This window comes from Lepidothrix coronata, unplaced genomic scaffold, assembly GCF_001604755.1.
Source record: "Lepidothrix coronata isolate B3197 unplaced genomic scaffold, Lepidothrix_coronata-1.0 Scaffold13, whole genome shotgun sequence".
Lineage (NCBI taxonomy): Eukaryota > Metazoa > Chordata > Aves > Passeriformes > Pipridae > Lepidothrix > Lepidothrix coronata.
Window position 1 is genome coordinate 8,515,078 of NW_016690193.1, and position 25,099 is coordinate 8,540,176.

The 25,099-nt window shown below is 35.4% G+C and overlaps 1 protein-coding gene across 1 annotated transcript in view; it reads left to right on the forward strand.

Annotated features, from left to right (window-relative positions):
• The window catches only part of TLL1 (tolloid like 1), a 131,481-nt gene that overhangs the window by 54,481 nt on the left and 51,901 nt on the right, over window positions 1-25,099 (forward strand). The window contains exons 2-7 of the mRNA XM_017805985.1: window positions 2,313-2,423; window positions 6,543-6,623; window positions 8,725-8,877; window positions 10,850-10,967; window positions 22,584-22,762; window positions 24,588-24,693. Of these exons, the coding sequence (XP_017661474.1) occupies window positions 2,313-2,423; window positions 6,543-6,623; window positions 8,725-8,877; window positions 10,850-10,967; window positions 22,584-22,762; window positions 24,588-24,693 (748 nt within the window). The remainder of the gene's footprint in view (window positions 1-2,312; window positions 2,424-6,542; window positions 6,624-8,724; window positions 8,878-10,849; window positions 10,968-22,583; window positions 22,763-24,587; window positions 24,694-25,099) is intronic.

Here is a 25,099-nt window from a genome sequence, read left to right on the forward strand (position 1 = left end):
TTTTGCATCATCTTTTGTTAATTTGGAATCTTCCTTTTGTTAACTCTTAATATCACCAGGAAAGAAAAATGGGTTTGTTATTAAGCTTTAGCACTTCCTCGAGTTTGGTGTGGACAATCTGTGTGACCTCTGCTGGGGCGCATTTTGTCTTTATAGACTGAAATGTTAATAGTTTCTTCTTTTAACCATTTTCTGTTCTGTTTGTTCAAGTTTACAGTCTTTCAGTGTGCTTATACAGTGGTCCCTGTTATGAATGACACTCAAGAGAAATCTCTAGAAGATGTTTATAAAAGTAGAAGTAAATAATATTTGATTCAAGTCAGACAGAGACTACTGATTTGTTTCCTTGCTATTCAAAACCCTGATAATGTAAGGGTATTTTTTCCTAGAAGCTTAAGGGAAAAACCCCTAAACCACCTAAAGCTGCCGCTAGCTCTGTCTCTATACCTGATGGTAAAAACCATCACTGGTGAGAACAGGCTATCTAGAGGAATAATGTAGCCAATGTGTCCAGTGTGAGGATAAGAACAGTAACCCTTGGAAGGATAGTGTTCTGTAATGCACCAGAAGTCACTGAACAGTTTTAGTAATGATCTTAAATATTTGTGGTTTCTAAGAAATATTATCTTGTGCAAAAGATAATATACATGAGAATATAAATATTTGGGAAGACATAAATTGTTTGTTATATTCTTAATTGGAAAGTTTCAGTTTGGAACACTGTGTAGGTGATCTGGGGGTTTTCTTAAAGTATTTTACAAGGCAGACCAAAGGCATAGACAATAAACTTTCTAATAGTTGCTTTGTTTTCAAGGAAAATAATGCAGATAGGAGGAAGTAATGTAAAATCTGGAAGTTCTTTAGAAATACCTATCTTTTTGCTTAAGTAAAAACTCTTTTTTATAAGGATTTGATTAAACACTAATGAATGTGAACATCAATAAATTAGAAATACATAACTTTTGCAGCAACATGAAACTACTGAGAATATTATCTGATGAGTGGTCTCTAAAATGTGACATAAAGAATAGAGAGAGAAAAAGAATACTAGTTAACAATAATGTTTAGGATAAGTTTGAATGGAAGATGACCAGAGAGACTGACTTGGAAACAGCTGGACTTTGGACAAGGGTTAGTTGCATGGAAGTGATGAAAACAATTTGCTTTAGAGCTGTAGTGCTGTAGAGCACTAACCAAGCAGTTAGTGATGTCTCCCCAGATGGGGGAAAGAGGGAAAGGAGTTGAAGATGACACTAAGATTGAACATGCGGGTTTTGTGACTCTGAGGGGACAAATAATAGAGCTATTGACAGAGGCAGTGGGAAAAGGAAGAATTTGGATAAAGATAATGAACAGCTCATGTTAATTGGTACATGCTCTGTTGACTTCATTCACAGCAATTGAGGATATGGCCTGTTAAGTTCATATTTAATGGTAAGTTTAAGTTGTCAGGGAGATCTCAGGATAAAATCTCAGCAAAAAATACGTGGAGATGAAGGATCGAGGTTGTAGGTCCTGAATTCTTAGAAGTGGGGCTGTATCATGGTCCACTGAGTTGTAGTAGCAGCTTAGGGAAGATGAGTTAACTATGCAAAAGTCAGAAGGAAAGAAACTGGAAGAAAACAGGAAAAGATAGAAGAAGGAACCCACCAAAAGGGCCAAAGGAAGGTTTGAAAGGGACTGGAGCTTTGAAAAATAAAGAATTTGAAAGCATCCAGATAGTGAGATTTAAATACAAAAGGAAAGTGTACAAATAATATGAGAGGAAAATAAAAAATAAAAGTGGTTTTTACTCAGTTTACAGAAAAAAGATAAACGTATTAATTATCTGAGGGAAACGTAATATAGAAAGTTAGTGAAACATAATAAAAATTCCTTCAAATAATTCCCATTTTCAGAGAGATGTTAGGAAACTTAAAAGTTGTGGTTTTCAGTATTGTATGTTTTTACTTCATAGTTCAAGTTTTCACGTCTCAGTGTCTTTTCTGCTTTACTGTATTTACTTACATACTTTATTACATGCTAAAATAATAAAAAAATATTAATAGGTAGGTATTACATTTAAATTATTGCATTTAGGCAATGTGCATAAAAACTAAATAGACTGTACGATTTTGAAACAAATTATTTGTCTCTTGCTATGTACTTTTCTTTCTTTCTTCATGTAAAAACATAGATCAGTAAGCAAATATACGTGATATATGTTTACCATATACTTTCCCAAAGGATGTAAACATGGCATCATATTCTTCAGATTGGTTTTATTGTCCAAATAAATTCTTTAATTAAATTGAGCTCTTTTTTATTTAAAGCTGTCTTTTGGGGAGATATTGCCTTAGATGATGAAGACTTAAAAATCTTTCAAATTGACAGGACGATTGACCTTACACTGCACTCCAATGAAAGACTTGGCCATAACACAGGTATGCTATTTCAAGCTTGTTTTAACTTATTTTTCCTGTTAGTTAATTCCACATAAAAGGCAATCTCTGTTTTAAATATGGAAAGTCAGTATAATGTCTTGGATAGCATTAATTTACACTTAAAAATATTATACAAGGAGTATAAATTTGCTTTAGGGAAAGAAAGAGAGAAGTAGAAATTTTAATTTTATTCTGGTATTTCTGATAAAAAATATCTTGTTGAACTGAGGAGCAGAAGCTGGTAGGAACCATGAGTGTACTCTGCAGGTGGTCCTGAGGGAAAGGAAATTGTACAAAGCTTTGATTTCTTCACTGAAAGTTCCTGATAGTGGAGAACCTATGGGTTATTTTAGAGACAAAACTGGGGACCTTGGATTATAATCCCTCCTTTTGCTTTTTTTTGTGTTTCATCCAGTTCTGTACCTAGATCTAGAAGCAGCATTAGAACATGTCATCCTTGCTATAATTTACCTTGTCTAAAAAGCAACTATTTATACAGCATTTTAGTATGTGTTTATTTGCTATTGTTAACATACAATGCACTATTCCCAGAACTGCAATCTGATTAACACAGGCAGCTGGATATTCAGACGCACAGATAAAGAGATATTATTTATGTGTACATATGTGTGCTTGCAAAAGAGAAAAAACATAATCCATATCTAAATGGATGTCTATCTAATGTTTAAAAATATTTATCCTTTCAGGATCTGATTTGCAAATTGATAACTGAGAATTTGTAAATTTTCAGGTTATGATACCATAAAAAGACAAGTTACTTAGGAAAAGTCTGGAAAAAATGCTATTAGAGAATCTATAAATGTAAAATTAAAAATTATTTTCTATTCAGCATGTTTTATATGGTCCTGAACTAAGATACTGTAACTTATTCCTGATATGTGGAAGTACATTTTTCAGGTGAAAGAAGCAATTTTAAATTTAAACTTTCAATACTGATAACTTTAAAAATATTTTTACTCTTCCTACGTAGATGTTGTGATTAGACTATTTAGATGACAACTTGAAAATTTATTTTATCTTTTTTTAAATCCACTTGTCTTTTCAAGGCAGGAACAGTGTTGATAATTTCTAGATCTAAAGTTGATTTTAAAATGTTAGAATCAGTGGTCTCCCTGCCTCCCTTCCCCCAAACGAATAGTTTCAATTGCCTTTTGAAGGTATTTCAGGCAATAGTTTTGTTGACAAAATGTAGACTAAGATCACTCATTTCCCCTTGGAGTAATGCAGTCAAGGGATTTCTTTGGACCAATGACTCCCTTTTCTTGTTTTCTTCTTGCTTTTGTATTTCTTCTTTTTAACTGCAAAGTTGTTCTTTTTCTTTTTTTTTTTTTTTTTTTTTTNGTTAATGGCTACAGAAACAATATACATTACTAAGCAGTTTTTAAATTATATTTAATATTATTTAGTTTTTCCTTCCTTACATGTTTTGTGATAGGCTCATTATCTTTTCTTGTGGATGGTATCCTATTCAGGATATCGAGTCACCCTGTCAAGAATTACTAACATATTTGGATCAAATTTTTCTATCTGTGCTGCACAAGACAAGTCAATCCAAATGAGATAGTCAGCAGGACTAAACTTTTGACAACAAGCTCTCCTGAGGTTGATGACTTCATAATTGCTCTCAGTGAACCCTCAGCATTCTTGCTTTTTCTAAAAACAACATTGGAGAACTCAATTTTGCACTGCACATATGTAATTTTTTTCTACATTTACAGCATTCTTGGTGCATAAACTTGGAATTTAGCCTATTTTTGCAAACTGCACAGCCTAGTATGCTTTTCTCCCCTTAATTCCTGAAATAGCAAATTGCCAACAACTAGCTAGTTGATATTAGGTAGCAACTGGAAAAGGAATGTAAAATGTCTGTAATATAGCCAGCAAAATTTTACCTTGGTTATAAACACAATTGCAAGCTTGAATTCTGAGCATCCTCTGTAGCTGGTCTTCACAAACTAAAGGTGACATCTGGTAGAAGGGTTAGATACTTGGTTGTGAACCATGAAGATGGAGTGGTGGAGACACACTTGTCATTGCAACTCTAATTAAAATCCTGAGGCTCACAGGCCCTGATTCACATTATGTGACTGCTCCTTTTGGGGAGGATTATCTGTCTGGATTTGTCAGATAATCTGTGAGCTTCCCGGAGTATGCCTCTTTTATTTTATTTTTCATTCCGTCCAAGCAAAATGCATAATCATTGTAAACAGAAACAACAATAGAGCTGATAAAAATTTTATGTGTATATTGAGTCCAAACTGCCTAAACCATCTACCTTCTCCTGCTTGAACTGTGAGAGGACACAGCAAACATAAATTTTTTTAAAACTTTTTTTAGGCTGTGTGGCTTGGCAAGACTTAATATTATTTATATAAGACAGCTTAGTCTAGCTGAGATACTTTTTCTTCTTTAGTTTTCGCTAAATTAAATACACAAGCAGTGGTAAGACAAAAGTGAGAGTTTTTTTTTTTCTAGAAATATAGTATAATAATTTCCTTAAGTAAATAATGGATTTTCTGGGGGTTTTCTGTTATTTCTGACAGATGATGCTTTTAAGGACTTTTTAATATTCTTTTAGAATCTTTAGCTATATACCTTATTTTATAAGATGAATGGTAGCATGAGAGACAATTACATTAATGATGATCAATGTTATATTCTATGCAGTATATGCTATAGTTACTATACAACTTGTTGGAAAGGAATGTATTACCTCATCTATCTAAAATGTTTTTAAAAATTTGGAAATTTTTTCTCGAGGGAGCCAGCAGTGTAATCCAAATAATTAGGCACATTGTTATTCACTGAGCAACCACACACTAACTTGCCTTTTATGGAATTTTCTCATGTGCAATATGATTTTAAGTTACTGTTTAATAAATGCATTTTCTACATATATGTTGAAAGTTTTCATAGGAATTTTGGAAAGGACTTTTTAATGGCAGTTGGAGGTGTCAATGATCTGTTTCCATCTTTTTACTTTTTCTGTTGTAAAAGTAGTTTAAAAATTCACTTGTCCTATAACAGACTGTGAATTGTAAAATACAACCTAGTGCAAAATTATGAAAATCACAAAACTTTCTGAACAATTCTGAATGATTTAATTGACTAGTGCAGTGTTGTCAGTGTTCTTGCTTCTGGTTTACTGGTGATTGAAAAGGCACTTGCAGCCACAAAAGGTTTATATGTGAAGGGTGTATGTGTCAGAATGGATGCAGTAAACCCAGAAATGTGTTTTATTTCTGTAAATGGGATGGTAAATGTTAAAATAAACTACTTCATAACTTAGATTTTCCTTGATTGCTGTAATGACACAGATATCTATCTATCTATCTATCTATCTATCTATCTATCTATTTATATGCCTATGAGGTCTTACTGCAATATACACCAGCTTGTAATGTTTCAAAGCCTTCAGAGTGCATTGACATCTATTTGCATGCTGGAAAAAAACCCCAAATCTTTCATGGTAAAATCAAAAATATTAAATTTGCATCAGTTTTGTTGGAGGTTTTTTGTTGGTTTTTTTTGTGTGTGGTGAAGGGTTGGGGTTTTTTTTGTCGTTTGTTGTTGTTGTGGTTTGGGTTTTTGTTGGGTTTTTTGGTTGTGGTTTTTTATTTCTTTTTTGTTAGTTTTTTTTTCTGATGAAACTTTGGCTGTTTGCTTTCTCTCTTTCCCTCCCTTGGAATGAGAAAATTGTGGCATGCACTCAGGAAATTTCTGTAAGGGAAAGCCTTTTAGCTGTCAGTCAATATAGCTCTGAGGATGTCAAGGTCACCAGAAACAAAAAAAGCTCCAAATAATGATTAGATGATGTAATTGTCATGACTTGCCTGACTAACAAAGAAATGTTGACTTAAATTCATGGAATGCATATTAGAAAATTTTTCAGCTAATAATGTGTTTTTATTGCATTGTCAAGAATACTTGAAAAATGTTTATGCAAATCATTAAAAATATTAAGTTGCCTTTAAGTTGCACTGCAGATTTTATGGGACATTTTCTAATTTCTCCAGGCTATATAGTTGCTGTAGGTTTAAGATTCCATGTTTTTAACTTTTGAAAATGTCTTTTTTTTTCTTTTCTTTTCTTTTAAAGGTGGCTTTGGAGAACATGGAATATCAAAAAAACACGGTGCCCTCTATCAGCTTATAGAGAGGATAAGAAGATTTGGCTCTGGTATTTTCAGTGTTTAAATTAGCAAGTTGCCTGATGTCATAGTGTATCATGAACGTTAATGATGATAGTATTTTAACACTTTAAAGCCTTCATGTATTGCTATTGGCATAAACAAATTATAAAATAAATAGTGCAAGAATAGTGATGAAGAGATTAGCTTTTTGTTGTTTTTTTTTCTTATATTTCTACATCAGTATCAAAAGCTAAAATACATAGTTTTAAATCTTGTATTAAAAACTGCTTAACTTTGTTGTATGGCTGTGTTCACAGTTATCAGCTCAACTAATATCCATACAGTGTCTTTTCATGGCAGGTAGGCTATGCTGCATAGCTACTAATTTTGTTTGTTTCTTTCTTTTTTTCTGGATCCAGGTGGGGCATTCTGATGATTCATACTGTGTTTGAATCATTTGTAGTGTGTTATGCCGAACAAGCACATTTTTATACTAATCATGCTCTTGTCTGTATAAATGTAGTTGAATTCAACAGCCCACAGAAGTGGAATCCCCAATAATACTGGTTGAGTTTACTCACTGTATTTAATGCAAGGAGACGTCACTTTAATATCATGAAACGTCAACTTCAAAAAGGAAAATATGTAAAACTTCACTGTAATCGTACCACATTTTGTCTAAATGTATCTTGCAAGGTTAACCAGAGCATGGTAACTGCCTTTGCAGATGTGCTTTGATATATAATTTTCATTCTTTATAAGAGATTTAAAATTTTAGTATTGCATAAATTCTTGTAGTCTTTCACATGCAATTTGGCATAAATTTCTTACCTAGAGTTCTGGAGTGCACTGATAAAAAGAATTTGAAATGGTAAAACATCTATGTAAACATCTGAAGTGGTTCAGTAATGATTGCATATTAAGTGTAACAATAGTTTTTCTGTAAAGTGTCTACCTGTTGTGTAGACTGTTGCATAATTCCCGTTTACACACTTTTTTAATTACAAGGATAAGTTACTTGTTTTACCTGAGTGTGTTGTTTTGGTGTTTTTTTAAATCTCTGGAATTTTCTGTATCACTCCTGATATAATTTGTTACATGCAGGTTGTTACAAAGACAGGCTTTTCTTCCTGTGTATCAAAGAGCTTTCTCCCTGCACTGAGCTGGAGCTTCTCCCCTTTCTTCCTTTTGCTGCTCTCTCAGCCCTGGGGCTATTCCAAGATTCCTTACTGTGATCCTGCCCGGAATCCTTCCTGATTCTGACATAGTCATTAACACTTTGGTGCACCTGGTGTCACAGGGGATTCTCACAGAGGGGAAGTGTGCTCTTCAATGAGGAGTAAGATTTCAACTGCACTGAGTAGGATTTGTTGATCACCTTTCAAGGGATCTGTTTTTTATGAACTGCTCAGATCTGCATACTAACCTATAAATTGCTTCAGAAGAAGCACCTGTTCTGGTGTGCAAGTCCTTGTCTAACTATCCTTATCCTTTTCTGTTGTCACTGTAGGTTTCAGCTGATTTAGAAAGATTTGACTGTAATGGAATGAATGGTGGTAATATCCCTGAGAATGGTAGATATTTTTTTCTCTTGTAAAGAAACTCCAGCCATGAGTAATACTTATTCATAGGGTCCAAAAGTTAGTTTATGAAAAATGTATGGACTTCTTTCTGCTCTGGTGCTTTTTCCGGATTGTACAATAAAAATGAAAGAGATAGTGAATGCTTTGATTACTTTGAGTCTGTCCAAAGACTTTCTTTCTTTGCTGGAAAAATACTAGTTTATTAAAAGGTCCAATATAACACTAAAACCAGAAAAAAAAAGAAACCCCAAAAAAAACACTAAAACCACAGTGTAATTTTCCAAATATTTTTATTAAATGAGAAAATTTAGATGCAATTATGCAATGCTCATTCCAGTTGATAAACATACATGCAAAATTATTACTTGAGATATGTTTAAAACATGAGGATTCAGACTTATTTCAAGCCTTTCTCAGAAAACTGAGTAATGATAGACTGTCACGTAAGAGCAATATCCTACTTTTAAAAGGCATAAAGAAATAATCTGAGTTTGACCTGCTGGAAAGTAGTTGTTCTCTTTTTGTGTGTGTGTGACCTCATTCAGTATTTTAATTATCATTACAGGTTTTGAGCAAAATAATACATCTAAAGGAAGAACTACTGCAAAATTCTCAGGGAAAAATGAGAAAAACCGATTTCCTAGAGCTGCTACATCACGAACAGAAAGAATATGGCCAGGGGGTGTCATTCCATATGTTATAGGTGGAAATTTCACTGGTAAGCTTTATGCTTTGGATGGAAAGAGGAAATATGATTTTTTTAAAATCACCTTCTTCTTCTTTTTTTTTTTTAATTTTTAGAAGTGAAGTCATACTATGAAAGTCAAAAGAAAAAATCTTAGTCTAATTAATTGTTTTCAAAGGCAAGCTACTTAATAAAAATGTATAACTACCTCTTATAGAGGGAAGGCTCTTTTTCTTTGCTTAATATTTCCTGTTGCATGTTTGTTTCCAAGAGCCAAAGTAACAGAATGTCAAGAAATCTGTTTTTTGGGGGATTTTTTTATTTTTAATGCAGGATATTTGGCACAAGTATATATCTAATTCAACTGGTGTGACATGTATTCTACTGAACTGATTTCACTCAACAAACTGACTCAAATGTGTTTTGTCATTCCTCAGTTTGGTTTTCATATGGGTACACACAGACGTTATATATGACAAGAAGAAAGACTGCCAATAGAATTCTTGGCAGAAAACTGTAGAAAAAGTTTAAAACATTTGTTATCCCTGAAAAATATAAATGGATCAATATCTATGAGAATGTAAGAGATAATTTTAAAGAGAATGGAGCAAAAAAACCCAAATATAATGGGAAAAGCTATGTAATAACATTTACTGTGCGTGATAATACAGGGAACTAAAAGAAACATGCAAATGCTCACACATTGCGTATATATGGAGAAACCATTAATTCCTTTCAAACTGACATCTACAGTCAAACTTCCAGTTTGTGAATTTACATAGTACTATACCAAATGTGACCTTTGCTTTAGGATTACTATCTTCTGAAATAATCATAGTAAGCTAAATGAAAGCATACCAGATTAAACATTTTGCCTTTTTCATAAAGAAAGTCAAATTCTAAAGCTTGGAAAATGTTGCTTAAAGATAAAGGAAAAGGGCAAGATTGGATGGAATAACCTTTAATTTTTAGAATCAGATATGATTTGAACTTGCCATTTTTACAAACTTTGAGGTTTTGTCATCTTTAAGTTTAAAAAAGATTTGATTTTTTTTTTGATTATCCTATGCTGTAACCTGCAAGATGGATATATTTCTGTTAGCAAATTCTTGCCAAATAATAATGTTCTTTTTGAAGCATTACAGCTATATTCTCAGATACTGCCCCTATGTCAATAAACTTTGTCTTTTGTCAGGCAGTGAAATTACATTGCTATGCTCTCTGAAGTACTGTGTACTGGCTGGCTTTGTGTTCTGTGCTGAGAGCTGGCCTGGCTGCATCTACATGTAGGGTATAGCTCTGACCTTTTCTGAATGTGTTTCTCATTTTTAAAACTAGTATCTATGTGCGCTTTAGCATTTTACCAAATTCTTAATTTCCCACTTTTGATATATCATTTGTTTTCTGAAAGATTTTGATGCAAAGAAGAAGAGACTTGTCCGTGTTGAGGTCAACCTTATTTAAATCAAATGCTTCGACTGATATGCCTATTTACATGGCTTAGATTAAAATGGTCTCCAGAGTGGAAGGCCAGGAGTAGGATTTTTTTTTTTCTTTCTTTCTTTCTATTAGATAGATAGCTAAAATCTAGGGTTCGTCACATTTCTTTGTTTTTTCCTTTCTGGTTTTCTTTTCCCTCAAGGTGATTTACTTGATGTTCATCTGGGAAATTGCTTAGCAAATATTATGCCGATGCAGGCACATAAGCAACACTGTATTTCTTCTGTCTTCCTCTGGTGTAAAATAGTTGTGGTTTTTATTGCAGGTTTTGTATTTACTAGAGTGTGTCAGGCAGTATCAGTTCCCTTGCAGGCACATATGGTATGATGAGATGATGTTCTGAGTATGCCTTTAATTGGAATCTGGCAGTACATGGGACTGCTGGGACACACAGGGCTTCATGATTCACTGACTCCTTCCAGGCCTATATTCCTGGTATGGGTTGTAAGGAGAAAGATGCAGTTAGAAAAGTCTCTTATTTCTTCTTGTACAACTGTCCTTCCAGGCACCCAGCGCGCCATGTTCAAACAGGCCATGCGGCACTGGGAAAAGTACACGTGCGTTACATTTATCGAACGAAGCGATGAGGAAAGCTATATTGTTTTTACATACAGACCATGTGGGTAAGTGTGAGTGTGTGGTAACAGATACTTGTGCTTTCAACATTTCGGCGTGTTTCTCAGCTTTGCAGTTATAAGGGAATATATTCTTCCCAGGAAAATGAATAGATAGTTACTGCATTTGAGTGATACCCATGTTCTGCCTGACTTTTAAGTTCATTGAAACCAGTATGTGTAGTAACTTTGTGAAGTTACATCTCTTTTGTCTATTTCTAGATAAAATAATCTTGCTATATATACCCAGATATGAGACTTATGTTTGGCTTTCAGTCATACTTCTAGTATTTATATGCATTGTTCTAAAGGTGTTACAGGTTTGTCATTTGCTTATTCTTAGCTTTCTCCATGTCATTGGTGAATTATGTATGGACATCTATCCCGTATCCTTTTTCCACCTTAATTGTTGTTAACTGTAGTTTTATCTCTCGTATCCTTGCCCAGATTTGTTTAACAATCAAATTCATGACGATTTTGCAAATTCCTTTTTCTAGGTCACTCGTGTGTAAAAGTGAACAGAACAGGTTTTATTATTCATAGGCGCAGCTTTCCATTAATCACCATGTTCCATCTTCAGATATTACTGCTCATTAATGCCTCAGTCAGCTACATTAGTTATTTATTCCACTCAGAATTCTTGATTTCATATAGTGGTCAGTGAACTTCCTGAGTGGACCATGTGTATTTCCCAAGAAGAGTGCACGCTACCTGTGTAAATTCTGTACTTCTGACAGTCACCTCCTATTTGGGTTGTAGGCTTCCCAGTGAACAGTTCTCCTGTCTTCCTGACTTCTTGATCATTGAACCCTTTGTATGCCTACTTTTGAATTGTAATAGGATAGGGAAGTGAAAAGAAGTTTTGGGAGCTCCTTGCATTGTAGAAATGATCCTGAATGTATTTAATTTATAGCCCGTAAAATTACATGTAGAATTATTTGTTTAAAGTACTCGTGATGTTCTTCTTAAGGCATAGGACAACATAATAAAACCCAGCCCTAGGCTATTTTAGAAAGGGATCACCTTTGGCTCTGAAATTCTCTGAGCTGCAGATCCTTGCAATTGGGGAGCTTATTCTATGGTTGCCTGTCATGTTCTTATGCCACACTAGGTATGCTGTAGACCCCTAGACTGCTGTAAGAAACAGTGCCAAATGAAACAGACTTTTGTTCTGAGCCAGCATGGCTATTATTTTAATTAACACAACCCATAAGATAGAATTCACCCATAAGATAGGATGCTGACACACAGCTGCAAGAGAAATGGGAAGCGGAGAAAAGTCATGATGGTTCCCTTGTGCTCACAGAGGCAGAAAGTAGTGTAAATTTAAAGAGAAGAGTGTGAAAGATATAAGTGGTTTCAGTCACTTTAGAAAGAGAAGTATGAAGATATCTGCCAAATGTAAATTCTACAACTTCAAAATACTCAAAGCCAAATGACAGAAAATCTCTCCAGCCAAAGAACTGGTTGATGCTTTATGAGATCAAATCACTTTAGGGGGAAGTCTGGATTATAACCAGTTTTAACCAGAAGGTTGGAATATACTCAGTATCTACTTTCAAAGTCAACATTATCCTTTACCAGTAAGGTTGTTTTATTGGTGGGTACTTTGCAAAATACAAATAATTTACAAAGTCTGTAACAAGTTTAAAGTAAAAACAAAGAAGAGTGTGGCTATTAACAGTGCATCAGTGATGAAACAAAACCAGGTCAAACAGAAGGGGCAATTGAATGTGGTTTTTTGGTTTTTTTTTGTGGTTTTTGTTGTTGTTGTTGTTGTTTGGTTGTTTTTTTGGGGTTTTTTTGTGCCCGTAAGTCGTTTCAGGAAGAGCCAGATAAATAAGAGCCTATATTTTCTGGGTGAACAGGAACCACTGTGCACTACCCACCAGCATACAGTGCTGATGCAGGATTTTCCACGGAAAGAGCCCAGACTAAAGCGACACCAAACCAACTGCAAACACTTTCTGCGCTACATGGCCAGTTGCGTAAAATTAATCTCAGTTCTTTCCCATAGCACCCTGCTGTGTTGTTTTGTTAGCACATTGTGTCATTATTGTTTGTAGTACCAGGGCAGCTAACATTCACAGATGACAGAGATTTTATTGTGCTTAGGACTGTTGAAATAAAAAGCTACATGATAAACCCTGCCCCAAAGAGTGCACAGTCAAACCATAACACATTTAATGAAACAAAGTGGACAGTCATATATGCAGAAATTCAGGTGTCTGTATCTCAGATGTCTCAGATGACAGCACTAGCACACTAGCAAGGGAAGTGTTACTGAGCCATTGTAAACATTAAGGATAGTTTGGAGTGTAATGTATTACGTCTTGAAACAGTTCATGGGAAGATCATCCCAGAAGGGCAGTGATGGAAAAAGCATATTTGAAACATAACAGCTGGTTATCAGAGATACGTGACCTTCCTAAAGTTGAGTGGTTACATATCATCAGTGAACAAGAGATAAGTTTTGATTTTTGAGTCCCATAGGACTGCAAGGAATCTCAGAAAGTTCTCTAATATATTCTTAAGACAGAAATAGCTATACCTAAGTAATTGCTGATACGTGCTTGTCTAACTGGTTTTCTAAAAACCTGCAAAAATGAGTATTTCACAGCCTGTTAGAAATTGTATTGCTTCAGCATCTGTAATATAAGAAATGTAGGAAGTTGAGGGCAGTAGTTTTGGTCATAACTAAACCAGATATTTCTTACTGCAGTTAAAGTACATTAACTTATTTTTTCTGCTCATTATGGCCATAGAAAAGAAATTATTCTTTTTTCTTTTCAAAGGAATCTGTTACATAATTTGAGACTTTTTTTATGTCCACCCTCAGTTCTATTTTCTTTTCGGCCTAGAAAACACCTAATTCATTTAATCTTTCCTGATAAATAGTGTTTTCTACGCTTTTGATCACACTGTTTTGTTCTTTGAGATTCTTTTCAACTAATTCACATCTTTCTTGAAATATAGGACCCCAAAACTAGGGCATGTTTGTCCAGATGAGTCATTACTTCTGCTGAGCCAGTGCGACAGATATTCATGTATCTTGTAGCCCCTCCTTCCACTTAGGTACCTAAGCACGATGGCTCCCTATTTCTCAACAGCTGCCACGCTCAATATATGACTTTTTGGAGTCAATATATAATGTGACTCCAAAAAAGGGCCAGAGCTCTTTTTGTAGCTCTGACACCCCATCATTAGTTCCAGTGTGTACCATGATTTGCACATCTTAGGACATCAAATAATTCCATATTTACCTTTCCAGATCTCTTCTTTAAGTTACTATGAGTTCCAGGTTTGTCTTCATGATATTTAGCAGTCTTTTCTTGGACTGCAAATTTAAAAGGCATCTTCTCTATCTTAACTTATTATAATATTCGAGCTACCTTTATACCTCCCTTGGTATCAGACTTCTCTGATTTGCTTGTGGACAGCTTGTTTGGAAAAATGTCAAAAGCTTTACAGCTGGGTCCCTCCTTCCCATCAGAATAATTTAATCTGCTGAAGTCTTAAACTGTAATTATTTATCATCATGGGTTTATTTAACTTGAGTTTGATAACAGCTAATTGTTGAAGTATAGTTTTGTAGTACAGATGAATCAGTACTATGAAATTTTGTAATTACTGATAGTCATTTGTACCCACGACCTGCAGATGTGAGAATAAGAATATAGTATTAAGATATTATGGTTTTGATACTTCTAGCAAGCAAGCAGTGTATACTGCCTTTAATATCTATTACAGCAAATATTTATGCACCTAGTTGAATAGGGCAAATGAAACTCTTAATTGGTAACAGATTTAAAATACCCTTTGTTCACTACTGCTTCTCTATCCTTGTGTTTTTTCCTATCAAATTGAAAGGGCCTGAAGACACAAGCAGTATACTTCTCTATATGCAAACCTGAAAAAGGGGCAGCAAAGTGGGATGGCCTCAAGTCACGTGCTCTTAATAAATATTAGAGTACAAGATCAAGCTTCTTTTTATATAGTGAAAAAAACAAAAAAAAAAAGCACAATTAGTCATATTGTTCTGGAAGCTCAGCATGCCTTTGATCTCAGTTTGTGGCAATTTTTTTTCTCCACTAGAAGACTTAAGCACTTTTTATGACAAAATTTAGATGACATTGCAATCAATATTGTATCCTCTTGTATGAGTATTTGACAAATACATCTGAGATAGAGATTTGATTTTTCTGTTTCATATGCTTCTCCAAACATTGTAAACTGAACAGCTTCTGAATGTTTTAACCTCTTTTGAACTTGTTATATTATATAGGCATATAGTATATAATAAATTGAATAGGCATAGCAGGCAAGTTGGTGAAACAGGTTAATTCATTGCCCGAGGTGCACTTTTGCAGCATTCTTTAGCTAAAGAATGTGTTATAAGAGGTGCTCAGTAATTTTTAAGAAATGAGAAGAAATCAGAGTTGTGCTAAATAATCTGTGCACTGGGGAAGGCTGACTCATGCTCTCAGGTGTTGATTAACCCTGGCAGCTGACACTCCTCCTGCCCATAGCTTCCCTGCTGGCTGTGACGTGGCCTGCAGCCTGTGTGTGAGCAGGGGACAGGTGACTGGTTGCCATAGTGTAAAACACAGTGCATTAACTCTCTGAGGGATGATTTATGTTAATACACTGGAATGGGCAGCTGTTAGCTGAGGGTGGACTCTGTTGGTTGTTTGTTATTGAGCAGGTAAAAAAGCAGTAGCCACTTCTGCCATCACTACAGGTCCTCTTAGGGCAGTGAATCAGAATATTTAGTAACCATGATTGTATCTTGATCCCTGACAAAAAGCAAATTCATCAAGCCAGGTCATAGCCAATATCTACTTTGTACGGATCAAGTTATGTTTGTAATTGAAAGAGGTGTTTTCACCAAGAAAAAAACTTTGCCTCCAGAGTGAGATTTTATTTGGGAATTTTGTGAACCTCTTTCTCTTCATGTAACATAGGTGATGATATGCAGTACTGCTATGCTTACAAAATTCTACAGTTTTTCATCCACAATTTGATACAGTCAGTGACATGGCAAGATGATGTTGTGGTCTATGATGATTTTTATATTATCACATTCTCAAGAATGCAGCTTTTTTAAAAAAGTGCAGCATTGACCCTACCAGATTCTTTCTTCCTTCATATTAATTTAAGAGAATGAGTATGTTGTTCCAGTAGTTTCGCTGTCTCTCTGTCATTTATTTCTCATTGCTCACCATCATTGATCAGCTAGACTGATTAAATGGAATTAGAGATTCATAAATAGTTACTGTCTCCAACTGCTGTCTAGTACAACAAAGATTAAAGAGATGAGCTTTAAAAGCTGCCAGTTGATTCAGTTTAAGTGGTGTGACAAGTGCTCAGACAGCACAGAGGTGTCTTTATCTTTTGCCAAACACACCTGGGGTCAGACCCATAATATAGCAAATTAATTTACTTCGTAGATTTTTTTTTCTTAGTTTCCCTTACTCTTTTTCTCAATGCAATTATTGAAGTGATCAGAATCTTGTAGCTTAATTGGATGAATCTGTGTGCTTGACATGACACTCAACCTAACAAATCCTAATGAACCTCTATAAGTGTGCACTGCTGCTATTTTAAGACTTGTATTAATTCTAATTTTCCTTGGCATGTAAAGAAACACTCAATAAATAAATTTCTTTACATTTTCTGTGAAGTACTTTAAATCTATCAAGTAACCTGTATAGGGGAATTACCATAGTCCTATGGCTGCTTAGTTTTTTGGAGGAAACCAGCATTAAAAAAATAATTTCCAATGTATTGGGGCTTAGATGTACAACGTTAGACAACCTAGAGGAATACTATGTAAAAGATTAGGGTTAATTTTTTTCTTCTGAAAAGAAAAATCTTTCAAATGTGTCAGATGAGGTATTCTCAGTCACTAAACACATTTGATAATGCACAACTTTTCTTGTTTTTCACTGCTGTAATAGTAAAATGTCAAATTATTTTGTCAAACACCCAAAAATCTATCTGATTTATGAAATACCACTAACAGCTTTCAGAAGTGATCCAAAACACCTCCACTTTCAAGAAACAATCGTCTTCTTTGTATTTTTAATTGTATTTGATACTTTGGTTAATTAGGTATTTATTTACCATATTTTCTTATTTATGAATTGTCTCAATAGCTTACTGTTTTGTACTGGCCATTTTGTTATTTTGTTTTTAGTACACAGCTGTTGCCTGACCTTTTCTAAGATACAGTGCAGAACCTTAAAAATTTGGACTCTCTTTTGTTCTAAAAGAAGTAAAAAGGACAGAAAGAAATAGACTGTAGTTAAATTCTTGCTTTATTCTTTTGCCCTAGTTATGAATAGTGTCAATAAAAGCAAAGCAGGAGACATCATAGAGGGTACTATTTAGAATTCTTTTTTTCTATTCATCCCCAAAGTATCCTGTGCGATAATTATATTGAATATATATGGAAATTTTTAAGCCACCAAATATGTTTTTGCTAGCTGAAGTATGTAGTGTATATGAATTCAATGACATAAATATGTTAAAACTATTGAAAATGTGTTAAATGTTCTACAACTTACAGTCTCAATAACCTTGATTTTTTTTTAAGCCATAAGTAATGATTAATGTTCTTTAGTTCTGCATTGCAATTTTTCTCTAAAGAGTTTCCACACAGTGGTAAATATGAAGACTCGGCAGAAGTATTTAGACTATTTTAAACAAAAGAATTCATTCTGCCTTTTCATAATTATATTGGTTATCCTATCTTTATTCTTATCAATCTCTTGGACTGAGATCATGTTTTGTATTCAGATTGTAAAGATTTTTAATTGCAAATTACATTCCAGGATTTAAACAAATGAGTTTAAATCTGTTCAGTCTCCAAGGTGTATTTTGCAGGATTATAGGTGAATGGAAAACTAAATAGGTTAAAATTGGTTGTGTAGTAGAGCTTAGAGGGTTGTGGTAAGACTGTGACTGAAAGTGCAGTACCACAGGGGCTTATTCTGCAACCTGTCCTTTTTAACATCATTATCAATGACCCATGAAGAGCTGAGAGTTCATGCTCTCATCAGCTTTGAAGATGACACCAAGTGGGGAAGGGGGGGCAGATGATAGCCTCAGTAGTAGAGCTGCCACCCAAAAGGCCCCAGGCAGGCTGGAGGAACTGACCAACAGGGACCATATGAAGTTCAACAAGGGCAAACGCAAAGCCCTGCACCTGGGAAGGAAGCGCAAGATAGGTCAAGCACTGCTGGCTTGGGAGAAGCTCTGTGGAGAAGGTCGTGGATCAGTGAGCTGGGCAGAAACCAGCCATGGGCCCTGGCATAAAGGCAACCGAAAGCATCCAGGACTGTGTGAACAGAAGCACAGCTGGTGACTCAGGGGAAGGGATCATCCATCTTTACTCACTGCTTGCTAAATTGCAGACTGACCCTACATCCAGTTATGGCCCCCCAGTATAAGAAAGATATTAATAACCTGGAAGGACTTAAGCACAGGGCTGCCAAGATGCCCAGGAGTTGGAGCACTTGCTCTATGAAGAAAGGCTGAAGTTCCAGTGTTTGCATGGTTGGAGAAGATGTGGCTTCAGGGGGACTCAGCAGTAGCCCCCAGTTCCTACAGGGAAGGCAAAAAGAAGAGGGAGCCAAGCTTTTCATGATGGTCTTTGATTGGAGAACGCAAGGCAACCGACATAAGTTGAAGAAAGAGAAAATCAGAATGGGTATAAGTAGAAAATATTTTACAGCATAGGCAGCCAAGTATCAGAGCAGGTTGTTCAGAGGGGTTGTGCTGTCTCCGTTATTGGAGGTTTTCAAAACCAGATTAGATAAAGACTTGAGCAACCCTGGTCTGCCTTCATATCTGACCCTGCTTTGAGCAAAAAGATGGAGTGGAGACCTTAAGAGGTCCCTTCCAACTCTAATCATGCAAGAATCAGTGTATTTTTATCCATATTTAGTAGTCTGTAATGTGTCTTTTCACAGATTGCATACGTTTTATGGATTTCTATTTTTTAAACAACCCTTAAGCATTGCAGTGCATTTTATCTCTGCACATGTTAAGGTAGGTATAGCATAATTACCATACTGATGTATATGACCTTGACATAAGTAGGAAGTCCTAATCCATTAAATTCACCTAATATGGTGATGGTGACACACTTTCACAGAATGCCAATTACTTTATCTGATTGATTCTTGAGTTTTCTACCAAGTTGGCTTCTTGTAGACTGCCAATGCAAATGCCATATCTTAGTCCTTACTTCAAAGTGTTGAATATTGTGTGAATATAGTGTGGTCACTGCAATATAAAAAGACATGAAGCTATTAGAGGGTGTCCGAAGGAGGGCCACAGGGAAGGTCAAGGGCCTTGAGGGGAAGCCATATGAGAAGTGCTGAGGTGCTGAGGTCACTTGGTCTGTTCAACCTGGGGGAGACTGAGGGGAGACCTCATTGCAGTCTACAACTTCCATTGATGTCCGCGGTGACCCAAGGCAACGGCCTGAAGTTGCATCAGGGGAGTTCAGGTTGGATATTAGAAAAAGGTTCTTCACCCAGAGGGTGGTTGGGCACTGGAACAGGATCCCTAGGGAAGTGATCCAAGCCTGACAGAGTTCAAGAAGCGTTTGGATGATCCACTCAGGTTCATGGTGTGACTCTTGGGGATGGTCCTGTGCAGGGTTAAATGTTGGACTTAATGATCCTTGTGGATCCCTTCTGACTCAGGACATTCTGCAATTCTGTGAAAAAAAGATAAGGAACAGTGTTTTCTACAAGATATGAAGTCTCAGACCTATAGCAGCAAATGGGAAATTCTATCCTGGGGATAGAAGGTCTTCAATGGCTTTTTGAATGAATGAACTTTACTGAGAATGAGGAGTTACTGTAAGTTCTACTACCTTTAGCTCAAAGTACAGTGCATACTTCAGCATTCTCTCTCTAGTTTGATGGGACAGTAAATAACACTGTGTAGGAGGTTTAAAAAAAAAACCAACAAAACAACAAAAAAAAAATACCCAAAAGCTTCTTAAGAATGCAAACACTTTTCTCTCCAGGGTGAGTATGAGTGAATGAGACGGTATATGAACTATGGTAATATCCTTATTGTACAAGAGAAGCATATTCAAATAGTTGAGTGACCAGTGAAAGATAAAATCCTGTGTAAAAATGATAGTAAAAATATTCATAGTGCTTTGTTTATGTTTACATATTCACCCATAACCATAATATATATTCTGCAGGTATGCAGTCTGAAAAATATATTAAAGCAAAACCATGTCAGGTGCAAAGGTGAAACCCACTGTGCAATCATGAGATGAAATGGTTTAGCTGCTTTAAATTTTTATTTTAACCTTTTTTATCATCTATGCTGTATTTTTAGGGCACATCTTAAGGTAGTTTTCCCATTGCTATTATTCTGTCAGTGTTTATAATAATATTTGTATATAATATTGTAATTAGTAATTTTGTGTTAATACTGTTTGTATTCAGTGAGGGAAATACACAGAGCAATACACAGGTGTTCTTTATTTCCTTTTACTGTGATGTGGAAGAGTAGTCTGTAAACGTGCAACATTGATGATGGCACAGAATTATAGCAGGGAGTCTAAATTGCCATTGTTTTTATTTACCTTGAAACGAGCTATTAAGGGAAGATACTTTAAGAAATAAATTAAACATGGTATTGCATAACTCTAGCTCAAGTACTGAGCATAATTCAGAGCTTTGACCTAAAAAGTTGGAACTATCTAAAGCAGAAAGAAAAGAGTTAATTCATATTGAGGGTAGGACTACTTGAGAAGCAGTTGAAATAGAAAAGAATGATTGTCATGTGAACAATAATTTTTCCCAACAGTAATTTCCTATTGCAACTCTGCTAAACTGTTGTAGTAATATTTTCCCTTATAAAGTAACTTGTGTGGCATTTTTAATTTTAAGATAATAATTTTTTTGGTATTTATATGCTTGGTTTTAGCTATTACTGTAAGCTAAAATGCTGTGGTTCTACTTCTCCAATACCCATATTTTAAAATTTTATTAGACACTGACAAAATTAAATGAAGAAGACTAATCAAGACTGACTGACTAGCCAGCTAACCAAAGTGAAAAGTCTGTTTGCCACCATAAAACCTGAAAAGGGGAAACAAGCAAATGTTGCCTGTAGAATTTAATCTGCTATCAGTATTGCTCCTGCAGCTGCTCTTCCTTTATTGCCCAAGGAGGCATCCTATCCTGAAGGATAGGATCATTCTCCACACTAGCATTGACCTGCTCAAGGACCAAATATATCCTGCCATGTAAATGTTGCATCAGAAGCATGTTTTCATAGAAAGCAGGAGAAGGGAAAGAGTGGAGGTGCTCTGGTCAATACAATTCCATTCCACCTGACAGACTGCAGAATTCACAGAGCAGACATGGGAAATCAGGCTTCTATTAGGGAATATAGTGCTTTGCTTGCTTGAAATATTTAAGGTCTTCAGAGGTGCCAGAGAATAAACTTACGAAACCTGAAATTATGTTCCGTTTCATAGGATTTTCTTTATTCTCCTTTCTTTCCTTTTGCTACCATAGTCAGCAGACCTCTTTTTCTAAGGAAAAAGAAGGTATCTCAGAAAAATGCTGATGGTATGAATGCTTTAAAGGACATCTCTGTTCCATAAGTTTACATTGGAAATTTTATCATGAAAGTGCAGTGGAACAGGAATCCAACATGAGAGCAGTTGCAAAGTAGGTTTTTGGATTTTTTGGGTTACGTTGTTTTTTTCTTGTGAAAATGTAAGTTTCTGTGACTGAGGATCCTATTATAAAAAAAACAGGAGTGTGAGAAACAAAACAGGAGTGTAAGAAAACAATTCACAGATATTCAGAGCATTCAACTTCCTAATATCCTGCTGTTGCAAATGATATTGTATATTACCCATAGCCAAAGAAACAAAAAATAAAAGGAATTGCACAATGGCATCACAAGATTCTGCATCACACTCAGGATATCTTCCTTCTGTATTTTCAACTTCATTCTAAGTGAGTCTTTTAAAGGACTCATATTATTTTACTTGCGTCATTTCTGCACCTTTTATAGGTGGATGTCATGAAGTACGGTGATGTTTCAGATAAAAATAAAGCAAACTTATCAGAACTGAGTGACCGAGAGACTAGTAAGTTCTGTTAAGGTACAAAGCAGAAGTAAGGCACAGAAGAAAGCTTGCCTTTCCTTATTCTTTCTGCTTCCTTCTGCATGCCTCTTCAGTGTGCTGGGGCAAGAAAGCAGTGATAATGAATGGGTGAGATAGTACTTCCAGTCAATTTAATTTATTGATTCTTTAGAAGAAAAGAAGTTCCTGTATCATTCTGTAACAGGCTGTCAGAACAGTGACAATTCTGTTGATCATAGCTAGCATCTTTTAAGAATACCTTGAATAATAATAAAAAAACCCATTCATGTGTCCCTTATTAGGTGTTTTGAATAATAAGTTGTTCTTGAACAAGATCCGGATTTGTGAGACTGCCAAAATTGCATTGTGCATTATTCTGCTGAATCTTTATATGTTATTTTCCGAAGTTTTAACTAAATTTGCTATGTGGTTTGTAGAGATATATATGAAAACATTTATCTTTGTTTGTGTTTTAATTACAGGTGCTGTTCTTATGTGGGTCGAAGGGGAAATGGTCCTCAGGCTATATCTATTGGCAAGAACTGTGATAAATTTGGCATAGTTGTCCATGAATTGGGTCATGTGATAGGTTTTTGGCACGAACATACACGACCAGATCGTGATGACCATGTTACCATCATTAGAGAAAACATCCAGCCTGGTGAGATATTATGATAAGCATTTTGGAAAAAGAAAATTGTCTGCTTATTTTTTGGTGTTTCCTTAATCCACTCAACTCTATTAAAACGGAGTGCTGAATAGAAATGAGCCTTTTTGCCTTCTATTCCTCTTAGCTTGACTGATCTCAAGTTGATTCACAAATAAGATACTACAGTTAAAATATAATATTTTCCAAAGGTCTGGCCAAGTAGCAAGCTGTTAAATAGAAGGCTAGAAGGAGCAAATTAATAATCATGCTCAAAAACTTTGAAGGAAATCCCTGCTCTTAAGGCCCTTTAAAAGTCAGGTTTCTGTGCTTAAGAAAGGGCATTTCTTGTGTAGTCTTTACAGAGTGATAAGTAAAAATATGTCAATTAGTTTTAGCTGCCCAAGAGGATTAGATTTGGGATGTAAGGACTTTGAGTCTGTGACAGACAGGCACAGTTCCTGCAGTTCACACATTACTCACCTCACTCTCTAAAGCTTGCAGCTTTAGTCAGTGACCTTGGTGTTGTTGAGACAAAGCATCTGAGGAACCTGAGAATTTTAAACTGTGACTGTCATCTCTTTCACTCTGCTTGTTGTACCCTCACTTGTGCTGGGTAGGCAAAATGAGAGGAAATTAGGCATGTTTTATTTGCAATTTTCATAAATGTGTATGGTTTTTGAGAAACACTGATTTTGACTTACAGGAATTCTCTGCTCAAAAAGGGGTGAAATTGTACAATTATAGCTTGGAGTATTTGTCTATTCCTATAGAAAATATTTTAAAACAAAATAGATTTGTGATGCAATGGAATATATGAATTAATTTGAGATGCCACTTCATCTAGGACTTCAAAGAAAACTATAAGCTGATACACACTCCCATAAATCTCTGAAGTCCTGAAAGGGCATGCAAATTTGAGCCTTCTTTCTCTTCTCTCTGTGTTATTGACTTGTGTAGATGCCATAAGTGCTCTTCCCCTTTTCTTTTTCTGTGATAGCGAAAATCAGCTGGAGTGCCATCCTCAGCCTCCTGCTCTCCCTTTCAGTTGTCTCTCTAGTTTCTGACTGAAATCACTTCTTGTGGTGTTGCTTGAGCTTGAGGATCACTAAATGGGATCAGGAAGTCATGACCACCGAGACAGTTGGGTTTTTTTATATTATGCAAAATATATTGGTTAATAATGTTAATGTCACTCCAGTTTGTTTTTGCAAGACTCCAATGGGAATATGAACTGGAGTTAGAGGTGCTTTGTACTCTAATACACTGATGAAGACAAAGAACTTATGCTCTGTAATTATGAACTAAGTATAATTCTTTTGTTCCTCTTCTGCTTTTGTTAAATTACAAAAACTGGCTCTCGAAAATTTGACTTTGTGTCTTGTCTGTATTATATGGAGGCTCAGAGAGTAGCCTTTGCTGAAGCAGTCTCCAGTATTCAGTAGTTTACTACTGGATTTAGTATCCAGTTAGACTCTTAGCATCCAGTCTAATGAGTCTACAATGAGGAGGGTTCTTCTGGAGTCTTTGCTGTCAAAACAAACCAACATTTTGTATAGATTCTACACGAAGCACAAAACGGTGTGTGGGCCCTTTATGTGCTGGTTGAATGAGATTAGTCTTTCTAAATGCCAAATATAGGAAGTTGATGTGTATTTCAGAAGACGTCTGCCCTCTCGGTTAAGAGGGCATAATAAAGTCACACAGTTACTCCCAAATGTCAAACGTTTATGAATGTCAGTGAGTAATTAGGTTAGGATCTTTGCTGTTTTTCTTTTCCTGTTTGGTTTTTATCTTTACAGAAGATATTAAAGAATCTCTAATTATCAATCATTTGTAGGTCAGGAATATAACTTTTTGAAGATGGAGCCTGGAGAGGTGAACTCCCTTGGGGAACCATACGACTTTGACAGCATTATGCACTATGCCAGGAACACCTTCTCAAGGTTGGAGTCTCAGGTTATACCTTTTGACTTTTAATTCTATTCCTCTCTGTGAATGCTAAGAACTATCCTTTCTGAAGTATTTTGAAATCACTTAAAAGGTCCCTTGCCATATAGTATTCCTACAGCAGTCAAAGGACAGCTTGTTTATTTTGTCAAAATAATTTAATTATATTTTAAAACACATTTCTTTTCTGTTCAGTTTCAAAGCAGCCTATTCATCCTGCTTCAGTTCTTTAGATTTTCAGACAAGATAATCTGAAAACATCACTTTACATAATACTCTCTTTCTGTGTCCACAAAAATTTGAATTTAGAAAGATCAAATGAGTGACATGGTTAGGACTGTTCATAGTAACATGATCTGTTCTCAAAAAGAGAAATTTTATTTGATGCATATTGTTTTGTAA